The 22884-nt window shown below is 55.9% G+C and overlaps 2 protein-coding genes across 16 annotated transcripts in view; one reads left to right on the top strand and one right to left on the bottom strand.

Annotated features, from left to right (window-relative positions):
• The window catches only part of SPTB (spectrin beta, erythrocytic), a 146364-nt gene extending 143220 nt beyond the window's left edge, over positions 1 to 3144 (top strand). For all 3 annotated transcript variants that reach the window (XM_072838917.1, XM_072838916.1, XM_072838918.1), the window contains one exon: positions 121 to 3144. In XM_072838917.1, the coding sequence (XP_072695018.1) occupies positions 121 to 288 (168 nt within the window). In that variant the 3' untranslated portion in view covers positions 289 to 3144. The remainder of the gene's footprint in view (positions 1 to 120) is intronic.
• Positions 3145 to 4443: 1299 nt separating this feature from the next.
• The window catches only part of PLEKHG3 (pleckstrin homology and RhoGEF domain containing G3), a 42627-nt gene continuing 24186 nt past the window's right edge, over positions 4444 to 22884 (bottom strand). For 3 of the 13 annotated variants that reach the window (XM_072838921.1, XM_072838922.1, XM_072838920.1), the window contains exons 2-19: positions 20577 to 20963; positions 19438 to 19535; positions 18139 to 18208; positions 17750 to 17796; positions 17488 to 17638; positions 17268 to 17399; positions 16833 to 17015; positions 16363 to 16455; positions 16039 to 16125; positions 15758 to 15791; positions 15331 to 15429; positions 12540 to 12629; positions 12094 to 12132; positions 11623 to 11645; positions 10741 to 11127; positions 10151 to 10264; positions 7057 to 8452; positions 4444 to 6123 (exon numbers count right to left, since the gene is read on the bottom strand). In XM_072838921.1, coding sequence (XP_072695022.1) covers positions 5390 to 6123; positions 7057 to 8452; positions 10151 to 10264; positions 10741 to 11127; positions 11623 to 11645; positions 12094 to 12132; positions 12540 to 12629; positions 15331 to 15429; positions 15758 to 15791; positions 16039 to 16125; positions 16363 to 16455; positions 16833 to 17015; positions 17268 to 17399; positions 17488 to 17638; positions 17750 to 17796; positions 18139 to 18208; positions 19438 to 19535; positions 20577 to 20924 — 4125 coding nt within the window. In that variant the 5' untranslated portion in view covers positions 20925 to 20963 and the 3' untranslated portion in view covers positions 4444 to 5389. Of the gene's footprint in view, positions 6124 to 7056; positions 8453 to 10150; positions 10265 to 10740; positions 11128 to 11622; positions 11646 to 12093; positions 12133 to 12539; positions 12630 to 15330; positions 15430 to 15757; positions 15792 to 16038; positions 16126 to 16362; positions 16456 to 16832; positions 17016 to 17267; positions 17400 to 17487; positions 17639 to 17749; positions 17797 to 18138; positions 18209 to 19437; positions 19536 to 20576; positions 20964 to 22884 lie in introns of those variants that run through there. The other 10 variants (XM_072838927.1, XM_072838923.1, XM_072838919.1 and 7 more) reach the window with 10 other exon arrangements.

Raw genomic sequence — 22884 nt, 5'->3', positions numbered from 1 at the left:
TCGGCGGCCTAGCCCAGGCCTAGCCCGGACCCCTGCCGACAAAGGAGCAGTCGTCTCCCTGACAACCTAAGTCCCAGGGGCACCCCCTCCCTTGTGGCCCATGACCCTCTCGGCCTGCAGGAGGAGATGCTGTCCTGGCTGCAGGGCGTGAGCACCGCCATCAACGAGTCCCAGAGCATCCGCGTCAAGGCACAGAGCTTGCCCCTGCCCTCCGTCGCGGGCCCGGACGCCAGCCTCGGCAAGAAAGACAAGGAGAAGAGATTCAGCTTCTTCCCCAAAAAGAAGTAGCCTCTCTGGCGCCCCACCGGCGGGCCGGGAGGGACTGGCGGGCGCGCGGCCTGGGCCTGGGCCTGGGCCTGGGTCTGGTCCTGGTCCCGGTCCCGGTCCCGGTCCCCCCGCGGCCCGCGCCGGCCGCCGCCTGCGCCTGCCTGCTCCGACTGCGATGACGGCGGCGGCCTGGCCCACTGCGCTGCCCTCCCTGCCTCCGCCCCGTGCAGCCCCGGCTCCCCGCCAAGGGCCAGGGCCCCTGGGGCGCAAAACGGTTTCCCGGGCACCCGCCCTCCTCAACCACCCTGCTGCCCCTGCCTCCCCACCCCCCGAGCCCCACAAAAGCTGGAGAAGATGAAGGAGGTTCCTCAGACGCTGCCCACTCCCAAAGCAGGTCTTGCTTGGGGCCACCTCCCACTTGGGGATGGGGGAAGGGGACACTGGAGATGCCTGACCTGCCCCTTAAGGGCATGAGGAAGGAGCTTCAGGTAGGCGCACAGGGCTCTAGCTCTAGCCAAGGGGCTGCTGGAACTCAAGGGGCCTCTTCTCCACTGGGCTTACTCAGAACTGGACTCTCACCTCAGGGGCCACCACATCCCTTCGCCGTCTTCCTCTCACCAAAAAAAAAAAAAAAAAAAAAAGAAAAAAAGGTGGGGGGCACCTCCCAAGGTTGGTGGGTCCTAAATGCAAGGGCCTCCTGCTGCCTCCGGTGCCCTCTGCTACCAGCCCAGGTGGTAAAAGGGAGTAAAAGCTCTCAAGCTGGTCCTCTTAACACAGAGCTGCAGAGCGCTCAAGAGGCCAAGGCGGCCGACAGACCTTGACGCGGCCCACGGTTCTGCCCCTCCACGCTGGGATCCTCCCCGACTCCCGAACCAGCACTATCCAGCTCAGACCCAAGGTCCCTTAGGGATAGTACAGGTCCCCAGAGAGAGAAGACGGGTGCCCAGCACCTGCAGTAAAGCATCCCAAAGCCAAAGGCCCAAGGTGTCTTAGCCACAGCTGGCACCACCTGAGGGTCCTGGCTGGACAGACAGCAAATCTCATGACCTATCACTCTGGGGTGGCAAACAGAACCACATCTGGGTATTACCCATGTGACACAAGCCCCGGCCAACTGGAACAAATGCTGTATGGCACCCCTTGCTCAGCTTCTCCTGAAGGTCCTGGTCTTGTGGAAGTCACCAAAGGTCACCAAACATCTAACACCCCCTTCCTCAAGCACAGCCAAAACGAGCCCTGGACCCTATTTTCCCAGAGACAGCCTTCCCCATGCTGTTTGGATCAGACTTCTGGAGGGAAGAGGGCACTCGTTTCAACAAGTATCTCCCCCACCTCTCTGAAAGCAATACAGCTCCAGCCCAGCATCGTATCTGGGTTTAGGTTCAAAAGAGGGGTCAAATTGGGGGCAGCAGGTGTTTCCTGCTGAAGAGACCATAAACATCCCTGGGGCCTACAGCTGCTATTCCATCACCTTCCTTATGAGGAGCCTTAGACACACTGAGATGATTCCTCTGGAAGGGGGTGAGGTTCAGGTAGCAAATACAGAGGTACATATGCACTGTTACTAGGCCTTCCCAGGCAGGAGCCCCTAGTTCAGGCACAACTTAGAGATCAATACCTCCCTGTCAAGGGGAAGCTAAGTTCTTCAGTGGAGCTTGACACCCCCGGATCAGATGGTCCCACCTTTGTAGCCAGGGTCTTCATTTGGCCTCTATGCATCTAATCCTACAGCCCTCTTTGCTTCTACAGGGAAGCTAGTATATACCATTCACCAGCCTCCTCCTCCATCTGGGGAAACCAAGGCAGGAGGCAGTGAGGTGACTATAATCACCTGGCAAGGAAGGAGGCCTCTGATGCATCTGAGGGGATGTCCTGCTCCAGGGCAAATAGCACGTTCCTTACTGAAGAGCAGGTAGTGGCAAGAGTCTTCCTCAATTCTTTCCCCAGTCCAGTCTTTAGGGAGACAAGGGACCCCCTCCCCCACCCCTCCATTTGTGCCAAAGTAGCAACTGACGTGAGAAATTTCCCGCAAGTAACTCCATGGTCCAAAGAATGAAAGGGCCCCAAAGGATGAGGTAGGATTTCACCACCCCAGGTCCCCCAGACTGGGCAGTGGCAGCCAGCTGCATGTGACCCACCATCTATTGCCAGTGCCCCACACATCCCTCTCATATCACACAGGCCCCAAGACAACCCACAGGACTGAAGCTACAGGAGCCCAGCTTTGGGAGATTGTGCCACATGGGACTAAGCTCCTGGTGCCCTGGCAAGGGTTTTCCCCTCCTTACATTTTCTACTTTGCAGTCTCTTAACAGTATTCCCAAACTAGGTCAACACAGCTCCAGTCCACACCAGCATAATAGGCTTCCTCCCCAGGGCAGCTTAGAGGAAGCTCCTTCTGGGCATGGTCAGGTGGTCCTTCTTCCCTCTCTCCATCCCCTTCATCCCCTGGCCTCAACTGATTGGCTGAGGGGGTGTGTGGAGGGCCTTTAGGCTTCCCCTCCAGCCCCCACAACTAGCATCCATAACAGGAAACTTGTGGAAGGCTCAGTGTCCCCACCACATCACTTCTCTCTCCTGCCTATCGGAGGGCTACCAGGGTCCCCAAGGTTGCTCCTGGATCTCTCTCCCCTCCCTCTAGTGGGAGGGGGCAAGGATCCAGAGGACCATATGGCTTGGTCCCTTGGACAAGCAAGCTCAGGGAGGACATAAGGGAGGAGGCAGCTACACAAGACTGCACCCCTGTTGGGCACAGACCACACAATCTGGCGCCGACCCTGGGGCCAGCTGGGCCTTGTCCTCCACCTGCTCAAATGTGCTTCCACCAACCAGAGAAAACCCATTTACTAGTTTTTCTAATAAATCAATAATGCTCCATCTTTCTCTCAGTTACTTATTTGACTAGTTTTGTTTCCCTTTGAATTGGACCACAGAGAGGTAGCTGAGTGTGCAAAAGGGTGGGGCGGGGGGAACCACCATGGAGACAGAGGGAGAGCCAGAGTCTCTGGCTTGTCCCTGGGGACCTGGGGAGTCTTATGCCCATACGCAGCTGCTGTGCCTTGCCTGAGACCTTGCAAGAAGCTTGCTCATTCATGCATTCGACCATCTTGAGGGTCTGCTGCAAGCCCGTCCCCACAGAGCTCTGGACAGAGATCTTGGCTGTCACTGGACATCAGAATCACTAGAAGTGCCACGCCCGAGATTCATCTCCAGGGGGGTGATTTCTTTTGATCTACGTGGATGAAACTGGCATCACCATTTTTCAAAAGGCTCCACTGATGACGCTCATTGGTAGTGAGAACCAGTGAACTAGTTCAAGGTTCCAAGTCAAATCTAGATGGCTAAGGATCACCTGGGGAAAGTGTTCGCTACAACTGAAAAGGCTGAGTCAGGGAGTTCAAGAAGCAGTACATTATCCATTTTCTTCAATTCACAGATGAATTGGGTGACGTGGCTAGACTCTCACTCCAGTAGCTTTATGGCTACTGAGAGCATCATACCCCAAGCCTGGTAGGAGCTAACTATCCTCATCAACAGTGGAGGTGGCCACAGAACATTCAGGGTAGAAGGTAGGCTACTTCTGCCCTGTTTGCTTCTGCCTGGGAGAGGCCTCCCCTGGCCTCCACTCTTCTCTTAACCTCTTTAGGGACTCTGCACAACCGCCTTCAGGTTGAGTCTCTCCTCCAAGATCAGAAGCTCACACAGCCCTGATCCAGCAGACCTGTGGGAACACTTGCCTGTAGGAAAAGGATCAACAAGGCTGGTCCACCACAGAGATAGGGCAGAAAGCCCAATTAGAAATAGGCAGGTGGGACACTTGGGTGGCTCAACAGTTGAGCATCTTCCTTTGGCTCAGGGAGTGATCCTGGCATCTTGGGAGCAAGTCCTACATCGGGTTCCCCCACAGGGAGCCTGCTTCTCCCTGCCTTTCTCTGTGTGTCTCTCATGAATAAACAAAATCTAAAAAAAAAAAAAAAAAAAAAAAAAAAAAAAAGGAATAGGTAGGCATCCCAGCCCTTTTGAGGAAAGACACATTGAGAATAGAAAGAAAAAATGCATTTGCTCTCCTCACACCATGTTGCAAGCCACCTTAAGATATGTCTAGGCTCTAAGTTTAGAATCCTGGCCTCCTACAGTGTCTCCTGAGAAGTAGCGAGAGAGAAAACACAGAAGACGTTGGAAATTTCTGAATGTCCCATTCATTTTCCTCACCTGTTTTAGTCCAACTTTGGTCCTTGAGGAAGAGAGCTCAAGGCTAGCACAGTGCCTGCCCCTGCCAACAGGACACCAGGCAAGGGTGGACAGAGAACAAGTTCCCTCCTGCACATCCCACGGCCCCCACCTCCCCTGCAAGCACCCTAGTGCCTTAGGCTTCATGAGCATGGACGATGGAGGAGAAAATGTGGATGCAGCCACCACCATCCCTAGCCCGCCTCCCAAAGACACCCTGACCTCGGTCAGCTCTCCCCATCCCAGCAAGGCCCAATGAGGAGCCACACATGGGTGGTTGGTCAGCAGCGGTTATTGCACCATTGGCAAATAATGAAATGTATATACGTTAGTGACAACCACAGAGTCAGCAAGACAATCTACAAAAGTACCTGAACCAAGTCCATTACATTCTTCACAGGAGAGGAATCAACAACGGGAGAACACACACTCAGGAACACGTGTGCACACAAATACACCACAGAATGGAAAGCAATAAATTATGGGTCTTGTTCCTGCCTGGATCCTAAGAAAAGGCACAATTAAAGAGCAAAGCCTCCCCAGGCCACCTTCCCCCTTCTCCTCAGCCCGGCAGTGGTCAGCCCAGCCCTGGAGGCCTGAGCATGGCTTGCTCTCACCAGGAAGAGGAGAGCTTAAATATCTGGCTTCTTACCAGAGAAGAACTATATATGAGGGAAGTGCCCACACTGGCCCCGGTGGGAAGAAGGGCCTGCAGAAGTCGCCATGAGCCCAGGGAAGCGCCAGGGCATTCCCAGCAGGTGAAGACACTTGCTGAGTACCCCAGAGCATCCTCTCAGGGGCTCACGTGGGCAGGGGGAGCGCAGGCTTGTGGGCAAGCACTCCAAGGTTCCTCGGAGTTCCCCTGCCACACGGCTCCTCCCAGGACTCAGAGTCATCCTATGGAGTTCAAGGCCTGGAACTTCTCCCTCAAGTTTCTCACTCTGCCCTGCTGGCCTGGGTCCGCCGGGTCCCTGGGACCGTCTTCCTTTGGCCAATACTCCGGGCTCCTGGAAACTCCAGTCTCCTGGAAATCCAGGCCCCGTCTCATTGTGGCTGCTGGTGAGCTTGGTCCCTGCCCACTGCGCTCCTCCAGCCCCGCAGCGGGGCAGGGCAGGGGCCCCTTCTCCAGGACGATCACCCGCTGGTTGTTCTCCAGGGTGAGGTCTGCGGTGACATACAGGGCTTCGTCTTCCACCGGCCTGCTTTGGGGCAGCATCCCGGGCAGCTGGGGCTGGGCGGCCTCCGGGCCCGGCCGGCCCCTCCTGGCGCCCACACTGCAGCAGCGGCCCACCCTGCCCGCCGGAGGCGGCTCCACCATGTTCTCGGGCACCGAGCGGCTCCGGTTGACGGGCGGGCCGCGGGGCCGGCTGCCCTCAGCCTGGAAGGCCTCGTCGTGGGAGGCGTACTTGGAGCAGAGCTCTCGGACATCGGGCCAGCTGAAGGGCTCGGCGTCAAAGGGGCTGAGGGGGCTCCGAGAGGAGGGCCGGGGCGCCGCTGAGCTGGCCTTCGGGCTGGCAGCAGTGGGGCTGAAGGCGAAAAGCCGAGGCGAGCCGGGCCTGGGCGGGCTGTGCTCCTGGGCCGCCGTCTGCTCGTGGTTGAGGAGGGGCAGCACCGGCTTCCTCTTCCCTGTGAGGAGAGAGCGAGCGGACTGAATCCTGAGCAGGAGCGGGCAGGGCAAGTGAGGACGCTGCACGGCCTTGGGCTCACGTTCCAGGCACGGCTGCTCGCGGGGCTTTGGTTGGGAAGGGAGAAAGCACGTTCACCTTCCACAGCCCCTTTTGTTAAAGGGCAATGACGGGAGGTGCCCGGAAGGGCTCAGTTGGTTGAGCATCTGCCTTCGGCCCGGGTCATGATCCTGGGGTCCTGGGATAGAGCCCCGCATCAGGCTCCCTGCTCAGTGGAGAGACTGCTTCTCCCTCTGCCTCTACCCCTCCCCCTGCTTGTGCTCGCTCTCTCTCTGTCAGGTAATAAATATACTCTTTAGAAGGAGAGGGCAGGGATCCCTGGGTGGCTCAGCGGTTTAGTGCCTGCCTTCAGCCCAGGGCGTGATCCTGGAGTCCGGGGATCGAGTCTCACATTGGGCTCCCTGCATGGAGCCTGCTTCTCCCTCTGCCTGTGTCTCTGCTTCTCTCTCTCTCTGTGTCTCTCATGAATAAATAAACTCTTTAAAAAAAATTTTTTTAATAAAAAAATAAAAAAAAATAAAGAGAGAGAGCAATGGGAAGAATGAAGAAAAGGCAGTGAACAAGGAGGAGTCAAAGGAAAAGACGAGAGCCTCTGCTCTTCTGGTAGAGAGGGCCTATAGCCACATTCTTCCCAAGCCTCTGCTCTAGAGGAAGGGCTCAGGGGGGACAGGGATGGGGCTCAACCAAAGCCACACGCTTGGCCTTGGGCATCAGGCCAACCACCAGGGCTCATGCCACATGTGTGTGGAGACCGGCCCTCTCCTTGGTCATGGTTCTACATGGGTCTCTTTGCCCCAGGGGCCAACGTGTTCCTAAGAGGCTCTTCCACCCCAGATTTGCGGGAAGGGCCCACTCCCCATCCCCATCGTCATACCTGTGCCGCCCGAGGGTGCTCCAGCCTCCTCCTGAAGGCAGGGAACGGTAGGAGCCACCTTTCCCCACTGTAGGGGCGGCCTGGCCGTCACAGATTTGCTTTTGATCCGGAGGCTGTACTGGCGGGCCAGCTGGTAGACCTTATTCTTGACTCGCTCACTCACGTGGCCATCCATGACATGGGAGAGCTGTACGATGCGGGGGTGCAGCGGGGCCACCAGCTCCCCCTGGACCCCACTGCTCAGCTCCTTGACCAGCTCCTTCAGCTCCCGGGCCAGGTGGGCCGGGCTGGGCCGCTCCGTCGGGGAGGCACTCTCAGGGGAAGCAGTGGCCGACTCCTCAGTGATGGCCCCCAGCTCGTGCTCCTCCAGGATGAAGAGCGGCTCGTGTAGGTCGAAGCCATTGGCCTGGCCTTGGCCAGGCCCCTTCCTAGAGCTCTCCCCGGCAGACTCCATCCCCTCCCAGATCTTTACAATTTCTGAAGACGGCCGGAACTCAGCATCTGTGATAGGAGCTGGCTCCCCAGCACTCGCCTGGCTGGGTCCTGGGAGGTCAAACAGAGCCCATGAAGGCGGCCGGGAGCCCACTGGCCTCTTGTGCCCCAGCGGAGCCATGGGCTCCGGGTCTGGCCTGGGAAGGCTGTTGAATCTTGAAACAGAGTTTCTCACCAGCCCTTTAGGAATGTAGGAGAGGCTCTCCCGGCGTCGGATGCTAAAGCCCGCATCGTGGTGCTCTGCATTTTCATAGTAGCTCTTGATTTTATCCAACAATAGCCGGTCTCGGGTGGAGAGTGTCGATTCCTTCTTCTTGCAGGAAGACCTGTCGGGCTCTGCTAGACAGCCTGGGCTTGGGGGCTCTGTCCCGTTGACCGGAGGGCCACTTTCCATGGCCACGCCCACAGTGGCATCCACCTCTGGGGGCAGCTGCGAGCCAAGGGAATCCGTGGTGCTACCGTGCCAGGCCGGGCCCTTCTCGCTGCCCTCTAGGCTGAGCACACTGCTGCTCCGGCTTATCAGCCTCGGGCTCCCAAAGCCACTGGCCTTGCCGTCCTCTAGCGCCAGGCTGCTCCGCCGGGAGAAGCTGCTGACGAACCGCTCTGCAATGATGCTGGCCTGGTCCAGCACAGAGGGCGGCAGGAGGCTCTCGGTCTCCTGTGCAGCCCTCACATCCTCATCCTCCTCCTCACTGCTCAAAGCCTTAAGATCCTCGGTGCTCTCCACCACCACAAAGTCCCCCATGTCACCTGGGGGGGCCAGCCCCAGCAGGTCCTGGTGGGCATCAAGCTGTGTTTCCAGGACTTCTGGAGACTCTGTGTCTGAGGGCACCTCCTCGATGCTGGGACCTTCCATGGCAGCAAATACTTCCTGCTCCATCTCGGGGTCAGGAACTGGCTCAACCTGGGATAACAGAACTCCTGTGAGCCAAAGCCCTGCCTCATGAGACCCAAGGATGAGGAGACAGCATGACCTGCTCAAAGCCTAGTGGGAGGTCATGAAGTTTAGGACCAAAGGCAATCAGAATGTGCACAACTCAGAGTGGGGAAACAGGTCCTGAGGGAGAGGAATGTGGTGATGCCCCGCAGTCGTCATGCAGCTAGGAAGATTCTAGGAACACAGATCGGGTACAGTGGTGGCACCTCTCAGTGACATCCTGCCTAGGAGCCCCAGGGACAAGGTGGGAGATACAACACAGGGTATGCCTGACGGAGAGGCAGCTTCCTACAGCCCTACAGGCCACACAGGCATTGTTCTGGTTTCAAACCCAACTTCCCCAAGCAGCCGGGACCTCCTGTTGTGGAGGAGGGTCCAGGAGGCAATAGGACCACATGCTAGAGTCCTGTCAGACTTGGTGAAGACAGGGATTTGGCTCCTACCAGCCAGCCTCTAGCCCTATGCACAACTCTGCACATGCCCAGCAGACAGGTAAGGAAGGAAGCAAATTAAAGAACCTCCCCCTGGCCAACTTGAAGGTCATCCAAACCATGAAACCAGCCAGTACAGGCAGCTTTCCAGAGGGACCTTTAGGAAGAAGAGCAAACAGGCAGCCCGGGTGGCTCAGCGGTTTAGCGCCGCCTTCAGCCCAGGGCCTGACCCTGGAGTCCTGGAATTGAGTCCCACATCAGGATCCCTGCATGGAGCCTGCTTCTCCCTCTGCCTCTCTCTCTCTGTGTGTCTCTCATGAATAAATAAAATCAATCTTAAAAAAAAAACTCACTAAAAAAAAAAAAAGAAAATACACACCAGACTGCAAAAACTCCATATAATGTATAAAATGTCATTAATAGCTCTTTCTATTGATTCCGTGCTACATAATAGCTGGTGTTAAATAATTTGTTAACGTGGTTGCTAGAAAATGTAAAGTTATCCGTGTAGCTTGCTTCCTATGATGGCTGGATAGCACCACTCCAGACTCCCACCCAATGTCACCGAGGTTCCTCAGGCCTGCGCTGGTGGTTGAGGCCCCCCCTGGAGTCTAGGCCTCATATGCTTTTTCTTGTAACTTTGGGAAAACAAAGGTTATAGGTTCTGCAAAACACACAGACCACATGAGGTGGCAGGAAGTGGAGTGTGGGCTTGAGTCACAGTCTCTGGTCTGACCTCAGCTCTGCCCCTCAGAAGCTGCCCAATGCCAGGCACGTCACTCACCTCCTCTGAACCTCTTTCTACCTGAGCTATTGCAGGGAATAGAAGAAAGGAATAAGACATTGGACCTATAGGAAGTGCCCAGCAGATGTCAGTACCCAGGCGGGTACAGGCGTAATTTCAATGTCTGGCAGGCTGGTGGGGACAGGGCCTTATGCCCTATACAATGAAGCCTGGCTGACGGGTCCTAAAATCTGGCCGCTTCTGCTAATATAGCCCTTGACAAAGAGACCGCATCTTGTCAAAAAGGAGCTTCTTTTTCTAATTCATAGAAAGGGGTTGCCTGTTCCCCCCACCATACACCTAGAGGCTAGACAGGCTTCCCAAAGGGCCGAGAATCTGGGAAGGGTGGAGGAGGATGGGGGCGGAATTCTTAGTCCCATGGGCCCAACGGGAGAGCCCCTGCCTGAAGGCCCCACCCGCTCTGGCCCCTTCTGCCCGCCGGCCACTCACCTCTGGCAGGGAAGAGGTGGACTCGAAGCTCATGCGCTTCTCAGCACTAGTCGGAGACCGGCCGCTGGACCTTCTGCGGCTCTTGGGGCCTTCTGACTCCTTGCGCCCCTTCTCCTACAGCAAGTGGAGGGGCCATGGTCAGCTCCTGAGATAACTGCGAGCTCATCCCTTCCACAGCCCAAAACAGGCAAACCTCCTGAGCCCCAGGGGGGCCGGGCTGTACTGAGAGCCAGCCTGAGACCTGATACTGAACTGCCAGGTCTGGGGATGCAGAAACCCCAGCCAGGTGTGCAGCCTCAGGACAGCCCATCCTGCTTGCCCCTTCCACCCCTGCTGGCTTCTCCCCTTTCCCCACCGCCCCCACCCTATTAGTCATGCTCACTGGGCAGTATACTAGCTCACGCCCCTTACTGGAACAGCACATGCCAAGGGCTCACCAGGGCGTGACAGCGGGCAAGGGGTTAGGTGCTGATGGCAGGAGTGAGGGAACAGGACAGAGGGGTGGGGGGGGCAGGGGAGAGAACTTCCAGATGGGCATGCACTCGCCAGGGAACATGCAAGGAGGAGGGGAGATCAAAGAGACACCTCACCATAGCGCCCCGGGAGAAAAGTAAAGCGTTGGCCCGATAGTGCCAGCAGTGGAGGGCGGCCAGCAGGGAGCTGGCAAAGTCGGCTACCTGCTCCGCCACTGCCAGGCTCTCCTCCTCCTCCTCCTCCTCCTCCGAGCCTGGGGGCTCCAGTCTGGCCCCCTTCTCGCTGCCTTCAGGCCCTGCCAAGTCCTCCAGAGACACCTGAAAGGCCTTCTCCTCCTCCTCCTCCACCACCACCTCCTCCTCCTCCTCCTCCTCCTCCTCTTCCTCCTCCTCCTCCTCCTCCTCCTCCTGTTCCTCCTGGGCAGCTCCTTCGGTCTCTGGCTGCACGCCCTGAGCACAAGGAGGCTGCCCAAAGTCCAGGAGAGCGCCGGCACTGCCTGCATGCTGTTCAGAGCATAAGACCCCCTCGTGACCAGCCTCTCTGCAAGCCCCCTCCTCCTGCCAGTGGCTGGGGGTAGGGAGGCTCTACACAGAGAAAGCCACACTGAAACACAACCCCTGATCTCCACCAGGGCCCAGGGAGGATGGGGTGGGGGCTCTCAAGGTGGGAAGCTGGGACCTGGGAAGGCTGGGGCTGGAGCCTGGTCAGGAGCTCAAGACCCAGAGAGGCCTGCCTGCCCTAGACAGAGAAAATGGAGAAGATCCAGGCTAGGCCATCACCAGGGTACCATTCTAGGAAATGGGTACAGGAGGGTCCCCAGGGGAAGGACCATGGCTTATTCATCTCTGTGACTTTTGTGACAGAGCCTAGCACAGAGTAGGTACCTAACAGGTATTTGTCAAATGCATGAATGAATGCACAATGAGAGCCAAAGCCAGGCGTTGACCTGGCTGTCCCACCCCCTTGTCAAGCCAGTCCTCTCTACCCACTGGCCTTACCTTCATTCCTGCTGCTCTGGCTGCTATCACCATGGCCAGGTCCCAGCACACAGGCAAAGGGGGTTTGTGGGGAGAAGAGATCGGTAAGCAGGAGAAGGAGCCTCTTTACGGAGACCACGAGGCACCTGGGTAATAAGGCTTCACTGGGGCCCCTTATTCCCAGAACCCTTGCCCGGTCTCCTGGGCTTTCCAAGGAATGACCGATAGAGCAGAGGCTCTTGAGGCCACAGAGCAGCACAGGTTGGTGTGTGTCACTCACGGCAGCTGTTATCCGAGGACAGGGCAAGGGAGTGTGTGCGAGGGAGAGCTCAAGCCCCATCGCCAGACAGCCAAGGGGTGAGGCCCACCTCCAGAGAGGAAGAGAGGCAGAGTTCCCTCCAAACTGTCCTCAACACCCGGAAGGTTACCTCTGTCACCTCCCTGCCCCTACCCTAGAGCTGGCCAGGAATGGCAGGCCATGCTCACACTCACCTTTCTCACTGAGTTGCCTGAGCAGGTGTCTGGTTGGCTCTGAGAAAGAAAGTGAATGAACAGTCAGTGCAGGCCTGGAAACAGCTGTGTCTGGCCCTGGTTCCATGCTCACAGTGCCACTGCCACCACCAGCTCAAAGTCCACTCCAGCAAAAAAAAAAAAAGTCCACTCCAGCTTGGACCCCCTCAGTCTTAGGGCCTGAGGAAGGCTGCCCTCACACCTACCCCACAGGGAGGCAGGGCCTGGGTCACCTCCATCTAGCACCAGGGACCTCCAGGAACAGCTCTGCCCACAATCCCTGCATTGGTGCACCTCGCACCACACCTCCGGAGATCCTCAGCTCTACACCTCAAGCCCCTCCCTCCCTGCAATAAGCACATCAGCGCATTGGCTACACCCATGCCAAGCCCCCTTGCAGCACCCCAGCTGGGAAGCAGAGGTCGCACCCGACTTCCTACGGCCCTTAAGGCCTGACTCCGTGAAGCCTCGCTGCCTGCTGGGGAGTGTTGCCCGGAGGAACAGGGGCTGACCAGGCTCTGGGAACAAGATACAAAACACATCCATAAGGCTGATGGTGTCATCATCCTGGGGCCCAGCCTTTCTGGGAACAGACCTGAGATAGGCAGGTAGGGATAAGAGGACCATTGTCCACGGACTTCTCCACAGAGTCTTGACCTTCACCCACAATGTTCTTGCCCAACTGGTGGTAACTGGGAAGCCCACAATTAACTTGGAGGCAAGAAGAAAATCTCCTGAGGTCTCTTAGTTGTTCCCGAGCAGGGGAGCATACCAAAGGAGTTTCTCCTGAGATGCGTGTGCGCATATACATAATCTGCACATCATAAGTACGTTGTGAATCCAATTGTTTTTAAAATGAGAAATACAAAATGCCCTAGTCTTTCATCTTAAAACTATAATCAAGAGGGGCACCTGGGGGGCTCAGTCAGTTAAACATCTGCCTTCGGCTTGGGTCATGATCCCAGGGTTCTGGGATTGAGCCCTGCGTTGGGCTCCCTGCTCACCAGGGAGCCTACCTCTCTCTCTCCCCCTGCAGCTCCTCCTGCCTGTGCTCTCTCTCCCCCTCCAATAAATAAATAAAATCCTTAAAAAAAAAAAAAAAAAAAAAAAAAAACCTATAGTCAAGAATATTTAACAAGTGGCAGGTAGTGACAGCAGCACCTTACTTATCTAGAACATACCTCTCTGTGCGTCTCAGCTCCCTGGGAGGAGGCCCACAGGCAGCGTAGGTGACTCCAAGCCATCACTGTGGCACTTGCTTGCGGCCTCTATCTCCCTCTCAGCAACTTGCTGGCCCTTTATTTTTTTTACTTTTTTTTTTTTTTAAAGTAATCTTTACACCCAACGTGAAGCTTGAACTCATGACCCCAAGGTCAAGAGTCACAAGTTCAACCAAGTGAGCCAGCTAGGGTGCCTGCCTGTCTTTACCCACACTTCTCAGAAGTTCAATCAACCGATTTCAAACAACAGAAGCAGGGAGAAGAGCCGCTACAGGCAAGGACACTATGACAGAGGAGAACCAACCCTTCGGGGTAAGGGTGGACAGGACACCTCAGGTGGCAACCCACAGCTCCGAGCAGTTCACACGCCAAAGGGATGCTGTTACACTGACGTGAGAAAAGGAAAAGTCTAACGGCGGTCAGCATCCTCTTCCTTAAGAGTTAAGAGGCTCATGAGGACGAAGCAGGTTTTAAAAGAGGTTTGTTTCATAATGGTTAAAACTAAAGTACGAAAACAAGCAAACAGAACACCATTCTGTCAGGGTTCACAGGCTAACATCTCAGTCCTGTGGAAACTGAGCTCTGAAACGACTCACTGCCTGAGGGCTACAACAGCTACGGTTTGGAGGTTTGGACGCTGACATTATGACAGGCAGTGCTGCTGTCAGCACCATCGCTTCCATTGCCAGAAGCTTCCAATTCACAGCAATTGGCAGGTTAAAGGGGGAATGCTAAGAGGACAGGAAGAGTGTTACCGAAGAAAGGAAAACAGAGGGCCAGAAACTTATAAAGTAATACCCCCAATTTGGGGTTTTTAACATAGGGTGTCATAAAACTTTTGCAACCATCACAAATTTGCCTCGGGTTCAAGATCCACTGGGAGTAATACCAAACAAAACAAAATACGAAAGCTTTCCAGAGACCTCTTGGCTCCATCCTTCCAGAAGACCAAAGCCTACATGTCAATCACCACAGTTGTTCAGGGGAAAGGCTGTTGTCATAGCCAAAGCGCAGTGCACCATGGAGATCCGTGCCCGGATAATGCCCCCAGTCACTCCCGAATCTTCTCTCTAGGGGTCTCTGAGACACTTCTCACTCCCATTCTCTTCTCATCTATGTTTGGCAGATACCCAGTTGAAGCTAAATCTGTCCCTGGGCCTTGGACTAAAGAGCAGAGTACAAATGAACAGATGAACAGACAGAGAAACACCCTTATTACCCCCGGCGCTAAGAATAAAAGCAAGGTTTTCTCTTTTTCAACAGACGATTCATTCCAATATCCAAGTATACTGTAGCAAGCCCAGTCATGGAAGAAAACTTAGCAGAGGAGGGCAGCCCCAGTGGCGCAGCGGTTTAGCGCTGCCTGCAGCCCAGGGCATGATTCTGGAGACCCAGGATCGAGTCCCACATCGGGCTCCCTGCATGGGGCCTGCTTCTCCCTCTGCCTGTGTCTCTGCCTGCCTCTCTCTCTCTCTGAATGAATAAATAAATAAATCTTTAAAAAAAAAAAAGAAAGAAAAGAAAAGAAAAGAAAACCTAGCAGAGGAAAATGGAACTTTTTCCTGAGACCCAAAGTAAATATTTCCTGTCTGAATTTGGTGCCACTTGAGGTCTAACTCGTTTTCCCTAAGTCCTGCCTCTGCTCTGCTCTAGAACTGGGCTGGGCATCACCCATGATGTCTGAGCGTCACTCCTGGCTGAGTCCCAGGATTCTGAGTGGCAAAGGTGCGAGGTTTTGGTCACAGTAAAGCTAAGGAGCACCAAGCCCTAGTGACAAGCATTCTCAGGGCCCTGGAGAAGGTGGTCTGCCAAAAACCTGGTGGGCAAGAAGGGCCCGAAGGTGCCAAGCACTGGGAGGGCACCTGGTGACCCTCCCCCTGCCCCTTCCCAGCATGTCTGGAGAGGTGAGATCCGTCCCCAAATGCTGCTGCAGACAGTCTCCCTCCTCGGTCAAGAGCCCAATGAGGAAGGCTTTCTGCCCACACAGCCCTTCCCTTACCAGACTGCCGGCGCCCCTGGCGCACATGGGTGGACACCTCGTCCTGGGAGGACCAAGCTTTCTTCAGGCGCTCCGGGCTGCAGCGGTACCGACTGGGATCTGCACACAAGGTTGATAATCAGCCTGGGCCTGGACTCTGACCATACCTGACCACATCTCTGCTTCCTGCCCCAGCATCAGGGGCCAGAAGGCTCCAGAGGCTCCCTCCTCTTCCATCTTCCATCCAAAAATGTTAGGCACTGGGAATCCCACCTGCCAGCAGGACCAAGCCCCTGATCTTGCAATAGACCTCGAACCCCTGGCAGGTAGAGCATCCCCATTCTCCCTGCTCCTTGGAATATAAATATCAGCAGAGCTTCCCCAAGATGCAACATGACCTAGAGATGTGCCCAATTAGGGACAAAGCAGGCAGAAAGGGTACACTTACAGTAGGAGTCCATTTCCAAGATGGCTTCCTTGGCCTGGAAGGAAAGGAAATGCACCCAGTAACTACCTTTCTACGTACGTGGCTCCCTCAGCCCACCAACTTGCTCTTGCTGCACTGGGACACCCCACAGTCTGTGCCAAAGCCCATGGCATCTGCTGAACTGATGCCCGCTGTCAAGCGAAGCCAATGTCCAAAGGCACTGGTGGGACCCTGGAGCTGGCTGAAGAACACCCTTTCCTTGCGCCCCATCAAGGCATAGGTGGGGCACCTCAGGAACTCACCTTCTGGGGGATGGTGGTGTGGTGGTTCTCCAGGATAAGCCTCTTAATGTGGTGAGTCCAGCTCCGTTTCTCCTCCGCTGTTTTGGCCTGGAAGGACCCAAGGGAGAAGGAGCCAGGGTTATTATCACAAGGCTAAAGCCATCTGCTATGGGCCATGCTTCCGTCATGGGGGGCAGAGGCAAAAAGATGGCCTGTCCTGGGACCTCTGAGAGGTGACCACAATGATCCCTGCCTTCCAGGGGGAGACCGTGAGGCTGAGTACAGCTAAGTGAGCCGAAGGAGGTAAGTCCATCCCCAGCCCGAGCACCCGGACCCAACGCTCACCTGGATGTTGTACTGCTGCTTGCTGTGCTTGTAGTGGGTGACAGTGAAGCACAGAGAGTCTCTGGTGCTTTCAATCAGCATCAGGGAGGAGCACTGGGGCAGAAGAAGAGTGTAGTCAAGCATGGGAAGGGGCAGGGTGGGGGGTGGCTGACCTAGAGCCCAGTCCCTTGAGACCAACTAGGGAGGCAGGAAGAGTAACTCAGAAGGATGGAGCTGCAACCTCACCAACCTGGGGGCCCATGAAGAGGTCAAGAATTGGAGCTTGGGGCACCTGGCTGGCTCAGATGTTACAGCCTAAGACTCTTAATCTCAGGGTTTTAAGTTTGAGCCCCACATTGGGTGGAAAGATTACTTAAAAATAAAATCTTAAAAAGGGAGATGGGGAGAAGGGAATGGAGCCTGGCACACTGCAAGGCAGGGGAGAGGGCAAGGGGGCAAAGAGGCAGAGGACATGACAGCAGCCTGGTTACCGGGATGTGGCCCTTGTAGACAAAGTGATCGCCTCGCTTCTTGGTGATGAGTAGCGCTTTGTCAAATAGAAAGAAGGTCCTCTCGTTGCGTACACGGTGCACTCGGAACGTGCCCTCTAGGACGAGTTCTCCATAGATGGTCAGGTCTGGCCCTTTCCAGTTAATGAGCAGCGACTGAATCTCCTACAATAGAGAAGCCCCAACACCCAGAGTCAGGCTACTCGTGACCTTCTGGGGACTCCATGGAAGCCCAGAAACTCCTACAGACATAGCCACTGCCTGCATCCACCAGACACATACTGCCACAGAGAAGCCGCCCACAGGGAAACCAGCTCTCAGCTCACCCCAGCAGGGCAGCCACATGCCCTCTTCCAAGCACGGCCCCAGCCTGCCCACCATCCCTGCCTGTCCCTCCAACGACCAGCCCCGGAGCACCTGGAGCCGGACTGCATGCTCATGCCTCCTCTTCATGTCATTGATGTACCAGGCCACACAGGTCATGGTGTCAATGGCATCTTCCACCACCTCGAAGCCGTCCTCTTCTTCATCAAAATGTTTGGCAATTTCCTGTGTGGGAGACAGGCGCTTAGGCAGCCCAGACTCAGCCCTGCCCTGCCCCCAGCCCCCCACACCCCCAGGAAGACAGCTGGGTTACCTGGAGCAGCAGGTGGTACTTGAGGATGCGCTGGACAGGCTTTAGCAAGTAGGAGCCCAAGGGCAGAGAGTGCTGTAGTAGCTCCTGCCGGTCCCGAAAGAACTTGGCCTGTTGTTTGTCCCGCATGCACTCAGTCAGGGCGGCCACTGAGCTGGGAGGCAGGGAGAAGGAGCCATCACCACCTGGGAAGGCCTAGATGGGGATGTGGGTGCTCCAGGCCCACAAAATAATTCTATCTCCCCTCTCCACCCCAATTACTCACTTAGGGTAGTTGTTGCAATACTGGGTGTAGATATCAAACTCTTGACTCTAAGAGGAGACCAAACAAAGATGGTGATTTCCGGGAGACTCCCATTTGACTATAAACCTGCCTATACCAAAGACATTGCCCTGACCCCCATAGCTCACTCTGCCCCTCTCTCCCTGAACACCTACAGATCCATCTTAGTACCCATCTGTCCGGGATATCCCATCCATCTAGCAGCCCCTGGCTCTATCCCAGAATGCCCTTCCCATTTAAGGCAGGGCACCTGGCACTTCCCCTGGACAGAAGCCTCCAGGACTCCCTCATCCTCTTAAGCTGGGCACGCCTGTGCCTCTGTGGCTCCAGCAAGGCGGGACAAGAGACAAGGACCCAGCAGCCCTACTTACCCTTTCCACGAAGCAGCTGGCCACAGCCACGGGGTCACTGTTGCAGCTGTCCAGGTCTCGGAGTAGCTGGCTGGGGGAGGGGAGAGTGGTCATCAGACCCCACCAGGCAGTGCACAGCCTCCACAGCTACCAACACGCCCCCTCCCCAGCCTCCTGGTACTCAGATACACAGCCTGCCCCCGTGTCATGCCAAAGAGTCGGGGCTTCCATCTTCAGAGTGAGTTCCACCCAGACCAGCAACCACAGAAAGTAATCAACACTGCCACAAAGAGGGGGAGCAAAGGACACCCACATGCTCAGCAAGCAAGAGAGAGAGGGGACACCAGTACCCACCTCGGGAGGGGAGACAGCTCCTCTGCAGGCAGAAGGAGTCAAACACACAAAGGCAGAGATTAAAGGGGGAAGATGAAGAGGATGGGGGGGACTCCCTAAGGAACCAAAAGCCTCCACTTCACAAGATTACAGGAAAGGGAGAGAAACAGGGTGAGTCCCAGTATACCCTTTGAACCTGATGGGGCCCTATGGGAAACCCTACAAACAGTGTTCCCTGGACCCCTCCTCCTGTGCACCTCTTTTCCCAACCCCACCACCACCCAGCCCAAGTCACCCTGTGTCTGCCCTCCCGGACTTCTGCAGCGTTCACAGCACAAAGTCCCTCTCGCCCGTGTTATAGGACCCACAGTAAGGATCCTCCTGTCCTAGTGATGCTGTCCCCTCAAACACTGCTCTTCCTAATCAGTGTCCCTTCCCTGAGGACTCTGGGGGACCAGGCAGCACATGCCAGCTCCTTGAGGAGCCCTTCTGCCCTCACCAGGCCTTGCTCAGCCTGCCGCATCACATTTTGCCTGGCCTGATCATTCTCTTAGTAGGTCAGATCACCTCCAGAGAGACCTGACTTCCCATGGGGTCAGTGGGAAGGTGACAAAGAAATTAAGAGAGGTGCAAGTAGGGGATGAAGATAGGAGAGACAAAGGACCACAAAGGTACAGAGGGATGAGCATCACGGGCCAGAGTCGAGCGGTTCCCTGAGGGGGTTCTGGCCCAAGCTGGACCCAACATGCAGATGGCCTCAAATGATCTAGCACGTCCACCCTAGAGCACCTGGTGCCACATCCCCTCTCTCCTGCAGGGAGCTAACTACATCTGTACAGGGATGGGCCACCATTACCCACCCTCTGCAATCAGGCCCTGGGCCCACGTGTCACAGCCCAGGAGACTAGGGACATCCAGGGCTCCCCACCCAGGCCCTGAGATGGGTCTCACAGGCTGAACACGGTGTGTGTTAGGCCTGCTCCATACCTGTTCAGTGCATAGATGTTTTCTATGTTCCCAAAGAGGGCGCTGACTTGTTCTGGCTTCAGCAGCCCAGGCGTGTCGATGATCTTCAAGAGGTAGTCCTGTGTGGAGGGAGGCATCAGGACCCAGCCCCTCTTGGCCCCACTCCCTCCAGCCACATCTCTTCCTTTACTGCATTGACAGCTGCGATGGGACTTCACAGACCTCGCCTACTGTGTTGGGCTGGATAGCTGCCCCCTCAAAGTCAGTATCTGCTCAGAACCTCAGAAGGTGACCTGTTTTGGAAATAGGGTCTTTGCAGACGTAATCAGTCAAGGATCCCAGGACAATAGCATACTGGATCTAGGGTGGGCCCTAAGTCCCATGACTGGTGTCCTTATAAGAGGAAAGGACACAGAGTGACACAGAGAAGGCAGCCATGGAAGATGGAGGCCGGGGTCGGGATAGTACATGTACAGGCCAAGGACACCGAGAATTGCAGCAACCACCTCCCAGCAGAAGCTGGGAGAGACGCATGGAATGCATTCTCCCTCAGACCTTCCAGAAGGAGCCAATTCTACCAATATCTTGATTTCTGACTTCAGGCTTCCTAAATCAACACAAAAGAAATTTCTGCCTTTTAGCCACCAGCTCGTTGTAATTTGTTACAGCAGCCCCAGGAAACAAACAAGTCTGTCTCTGCGGCGAGCAGAGGGCTTCCTCGGTGGCAGCCATCCAGCCACCTCCCCGAGTGTCCTGCAGGGTGAAGCATTTCACACTGGCCCTGCAAGGGGGTGTGTCTTCATCTCCCAGAGAGGAACCTGAGGCTCAAGGACTCAGGCAGGCGCCTGAGATCTGCGGCCAGGAAACAACGGAGCAGGGATCTGGGCACTGACAGGCAACATCCAGGCCGTTTCCTCACCGTGTTCAGCCTCTGCGGGCGCGGCAGTCCCCGGCCTCCCCACCAACCGTGCCTACTCCCCAAGGGTCTGCAGCCCCAGCGACTGCTCTGACCCAGAGTATGAGCGGTCTGGGGCTCCCCACCGCCCCTGGAAGCGGTGTTCTGACACAGACTGTCAGGGAGGACGCTCCTTCCAGGGGTGGAGGGGAGTTTACGAGAGCAGGGCCACCCGGAGCCAGAGGCCAGCCCACGGCGGCCTCACCTCCACGATGCTGCGCAGGTCCTGCACGTACATCCGCTCCGTCTCCACGATCTCCCGCACCACGCGGCCCAGGTAGCTGAGCTTGAGCGCTGGGGCTGCAGGGGCCCGGCTGCTGAACGGGGACAGCGGCCCCCTCACGCTCAGCCAGCCGCTGGGGCCACTGTCGCCGTTGGCGGGGTGCCGGCCCCGCGGGGAGCCCGCCCCGTTCTCGGCCGAGGCCTCGGGGCCGCTGGGCTCCTCCATGGCACCGCGGCTGTCACGGGAGGAACCCGACGAGGATGTGGTCGACGTAAGGCTCACCGGCCGCTCCTGGCTGCCGTCCTGGCGGAGGGAGGCAGAGACGGGCATCCTGGCATCGCTGCCTGGCGAGGGCACTCCGGGGAGATTCTGCCCAGACAGACCAAGAATTAAATCTCAGAATCGTCACAGAAACAGAAAGTAAGAGGGAGGCTGCCGAGGGATGAGGGAATGAGGAGTCAGTATTTGATGGGCACAGAGTTTCCACTCTGCAAGATATAACAAGTCCTGGGGATGGTTGGTGGTGACAGATGAGCAACAACGTGAAGGTACGCAATGCCTCTGATCCATCATACACTTAGAAATGGTTAAAATGAGGGTGCCTGGGTGGCTCAGTTGGTGGTCTGCCTTCGGCTCAGATCATGATCCTGGAGTCCCTGCTCAGTGGGGAGTCAGCTTCTCTCTGTGCCCCTCACCCCACTCATGCTTGCTCTCTTGCTCTCTCAAATAAAATGTTTAAAAAATGTAAAAAAATTTTTAAAAAAGGTTAAAATGGAGATTTTACGCTTGTGTATTTCACCATAATTTTAAAAACAGTAACTCTGAATGTTGAGAAGATCCCTTCCTTCAGACTCCACAAGCACAAGGAAGCCCAACATCCCTTCCTAACTCCAACAGTGCCAGCTTTCCCAGGAGGAAAGGCTGATCACATCCAAGGGACAATAAAGTGCTCAGAAACCTGAGCCCCAAGAAAACAGAGAGAACATCTCCACCAGAGCAGCAGTCAAGTGTCTTCCAACGGAACCCCAAGCCCAGCCCTGCCACTCCAGCAAGGAACCCAGCCTCTCAGAACCTCCCCCAGGGCTGTGTCCTTGAGGATGCAGCGACCCCCTGCACGGACAGGTCTGAGTGTCATGCCTGGCACAGGGCAAGGGCTCCATAAACCATCAAAACAGTGATGATAATAGCAATTGCCAAAAAACCCTTCCCAAATGCCCACTTGTCGGGGCCTGTGCTGGGGTCACCAGCAAGCACAGGTGAGGATCTTGCTCTTACAATCTAAGACAACACACATGCCAAGAAGGTAAGATTACATCTCTGGGGGTACCAGCAGCGGAACCATGAACCATGAATGTGAAACTTTCTGGATACTGACAGGAGAGGCAGAGGAGATAGTACAACAGCTCCCCAACCCCCAGCACCTGGTACAGGCCCGGACTCACCTCAGCTCCCAGCACACAGGAAATGCCGCAGGGCTGAGCCACCCATGAGTCTCCCTACGCTACCTTTAGCACAGCTAGGTCAGGCAGCCCAGCAGACAGGAAACTACTCCCAGGTAAAGCAAACACAGCCTCAGGTGGACTTTATTCCCAGAGCAGGTGGTGCTGTTCACAGGTAGGCCCACCTGAAAAACCTGGGGCAATAACTGCCTCGGAGAGGCTACGGCCTCTGGGAAGGACAGGGACACTCCACCCCAACCCCAGAAGGCCACAGCTCACCAACAACCACTTTCCAAAATGTGCATCTCATTGCTGTTTGTACAGGAACAAAGTTCTAGAGTATCACTCTCACTTTCACTGACCCAGAGCCTTCCACCCCTAGTTTTAGGGCTCAGAAATCAGTAGAGCACAGGCTAGAACTCCAAGGAGGATCTAGTAGGTACCATCACTCTGGCAGCCTTGAGTTTCCCGCCTGCTTTTTTGTGCTTCTGCCCCAACCTGGAACATGTGCCTCTGGCTGTGCCAGCACCCCTGGACTCTGGCTTTTGCAAATGTTCTCTCTGCCTGGACATTATTTCTTACCTGTCTGCCCCAAGCCATATCATCCCCCAGCCGGTGTCACTTATACCCAATCCTCAATTTTCAGATTAAAATCTAGCCCCCGGGATCCCTGGGTGGCGCAGCGGTTTGGCGCCTGCCTTTGGCCCAGGGCGTGATCCTGGAGACTCGGGATCGAATCCCACATCGGGCTCCCGGTGCTTGGAGCCTGCTTCTCCCTCTGCCTGTGTCTCTGTCTCTCTCTCTCTCTCCGTGTGACTATCATGAATAAATAAATTTAAATAAAAAAAAAA

The sequence above is a fragment of the Canis lupus genome, chromosome 9, assembly GCF_048164855.1.
Source record: "Canis lupus baileyi chromosome 9, mCanLup2.hap1, whole genome shotgun sequence".
Lineage (NCBI taxonomy): Eukaryota > Metazoa > Chordata > Mammalia > Carnivora > Canidae > Canis > Canis lupus.
Note: the sequence above shows the minus strand (reverse complement) of the source record. Positions and strands in the feature narration are given on the sequence as shown.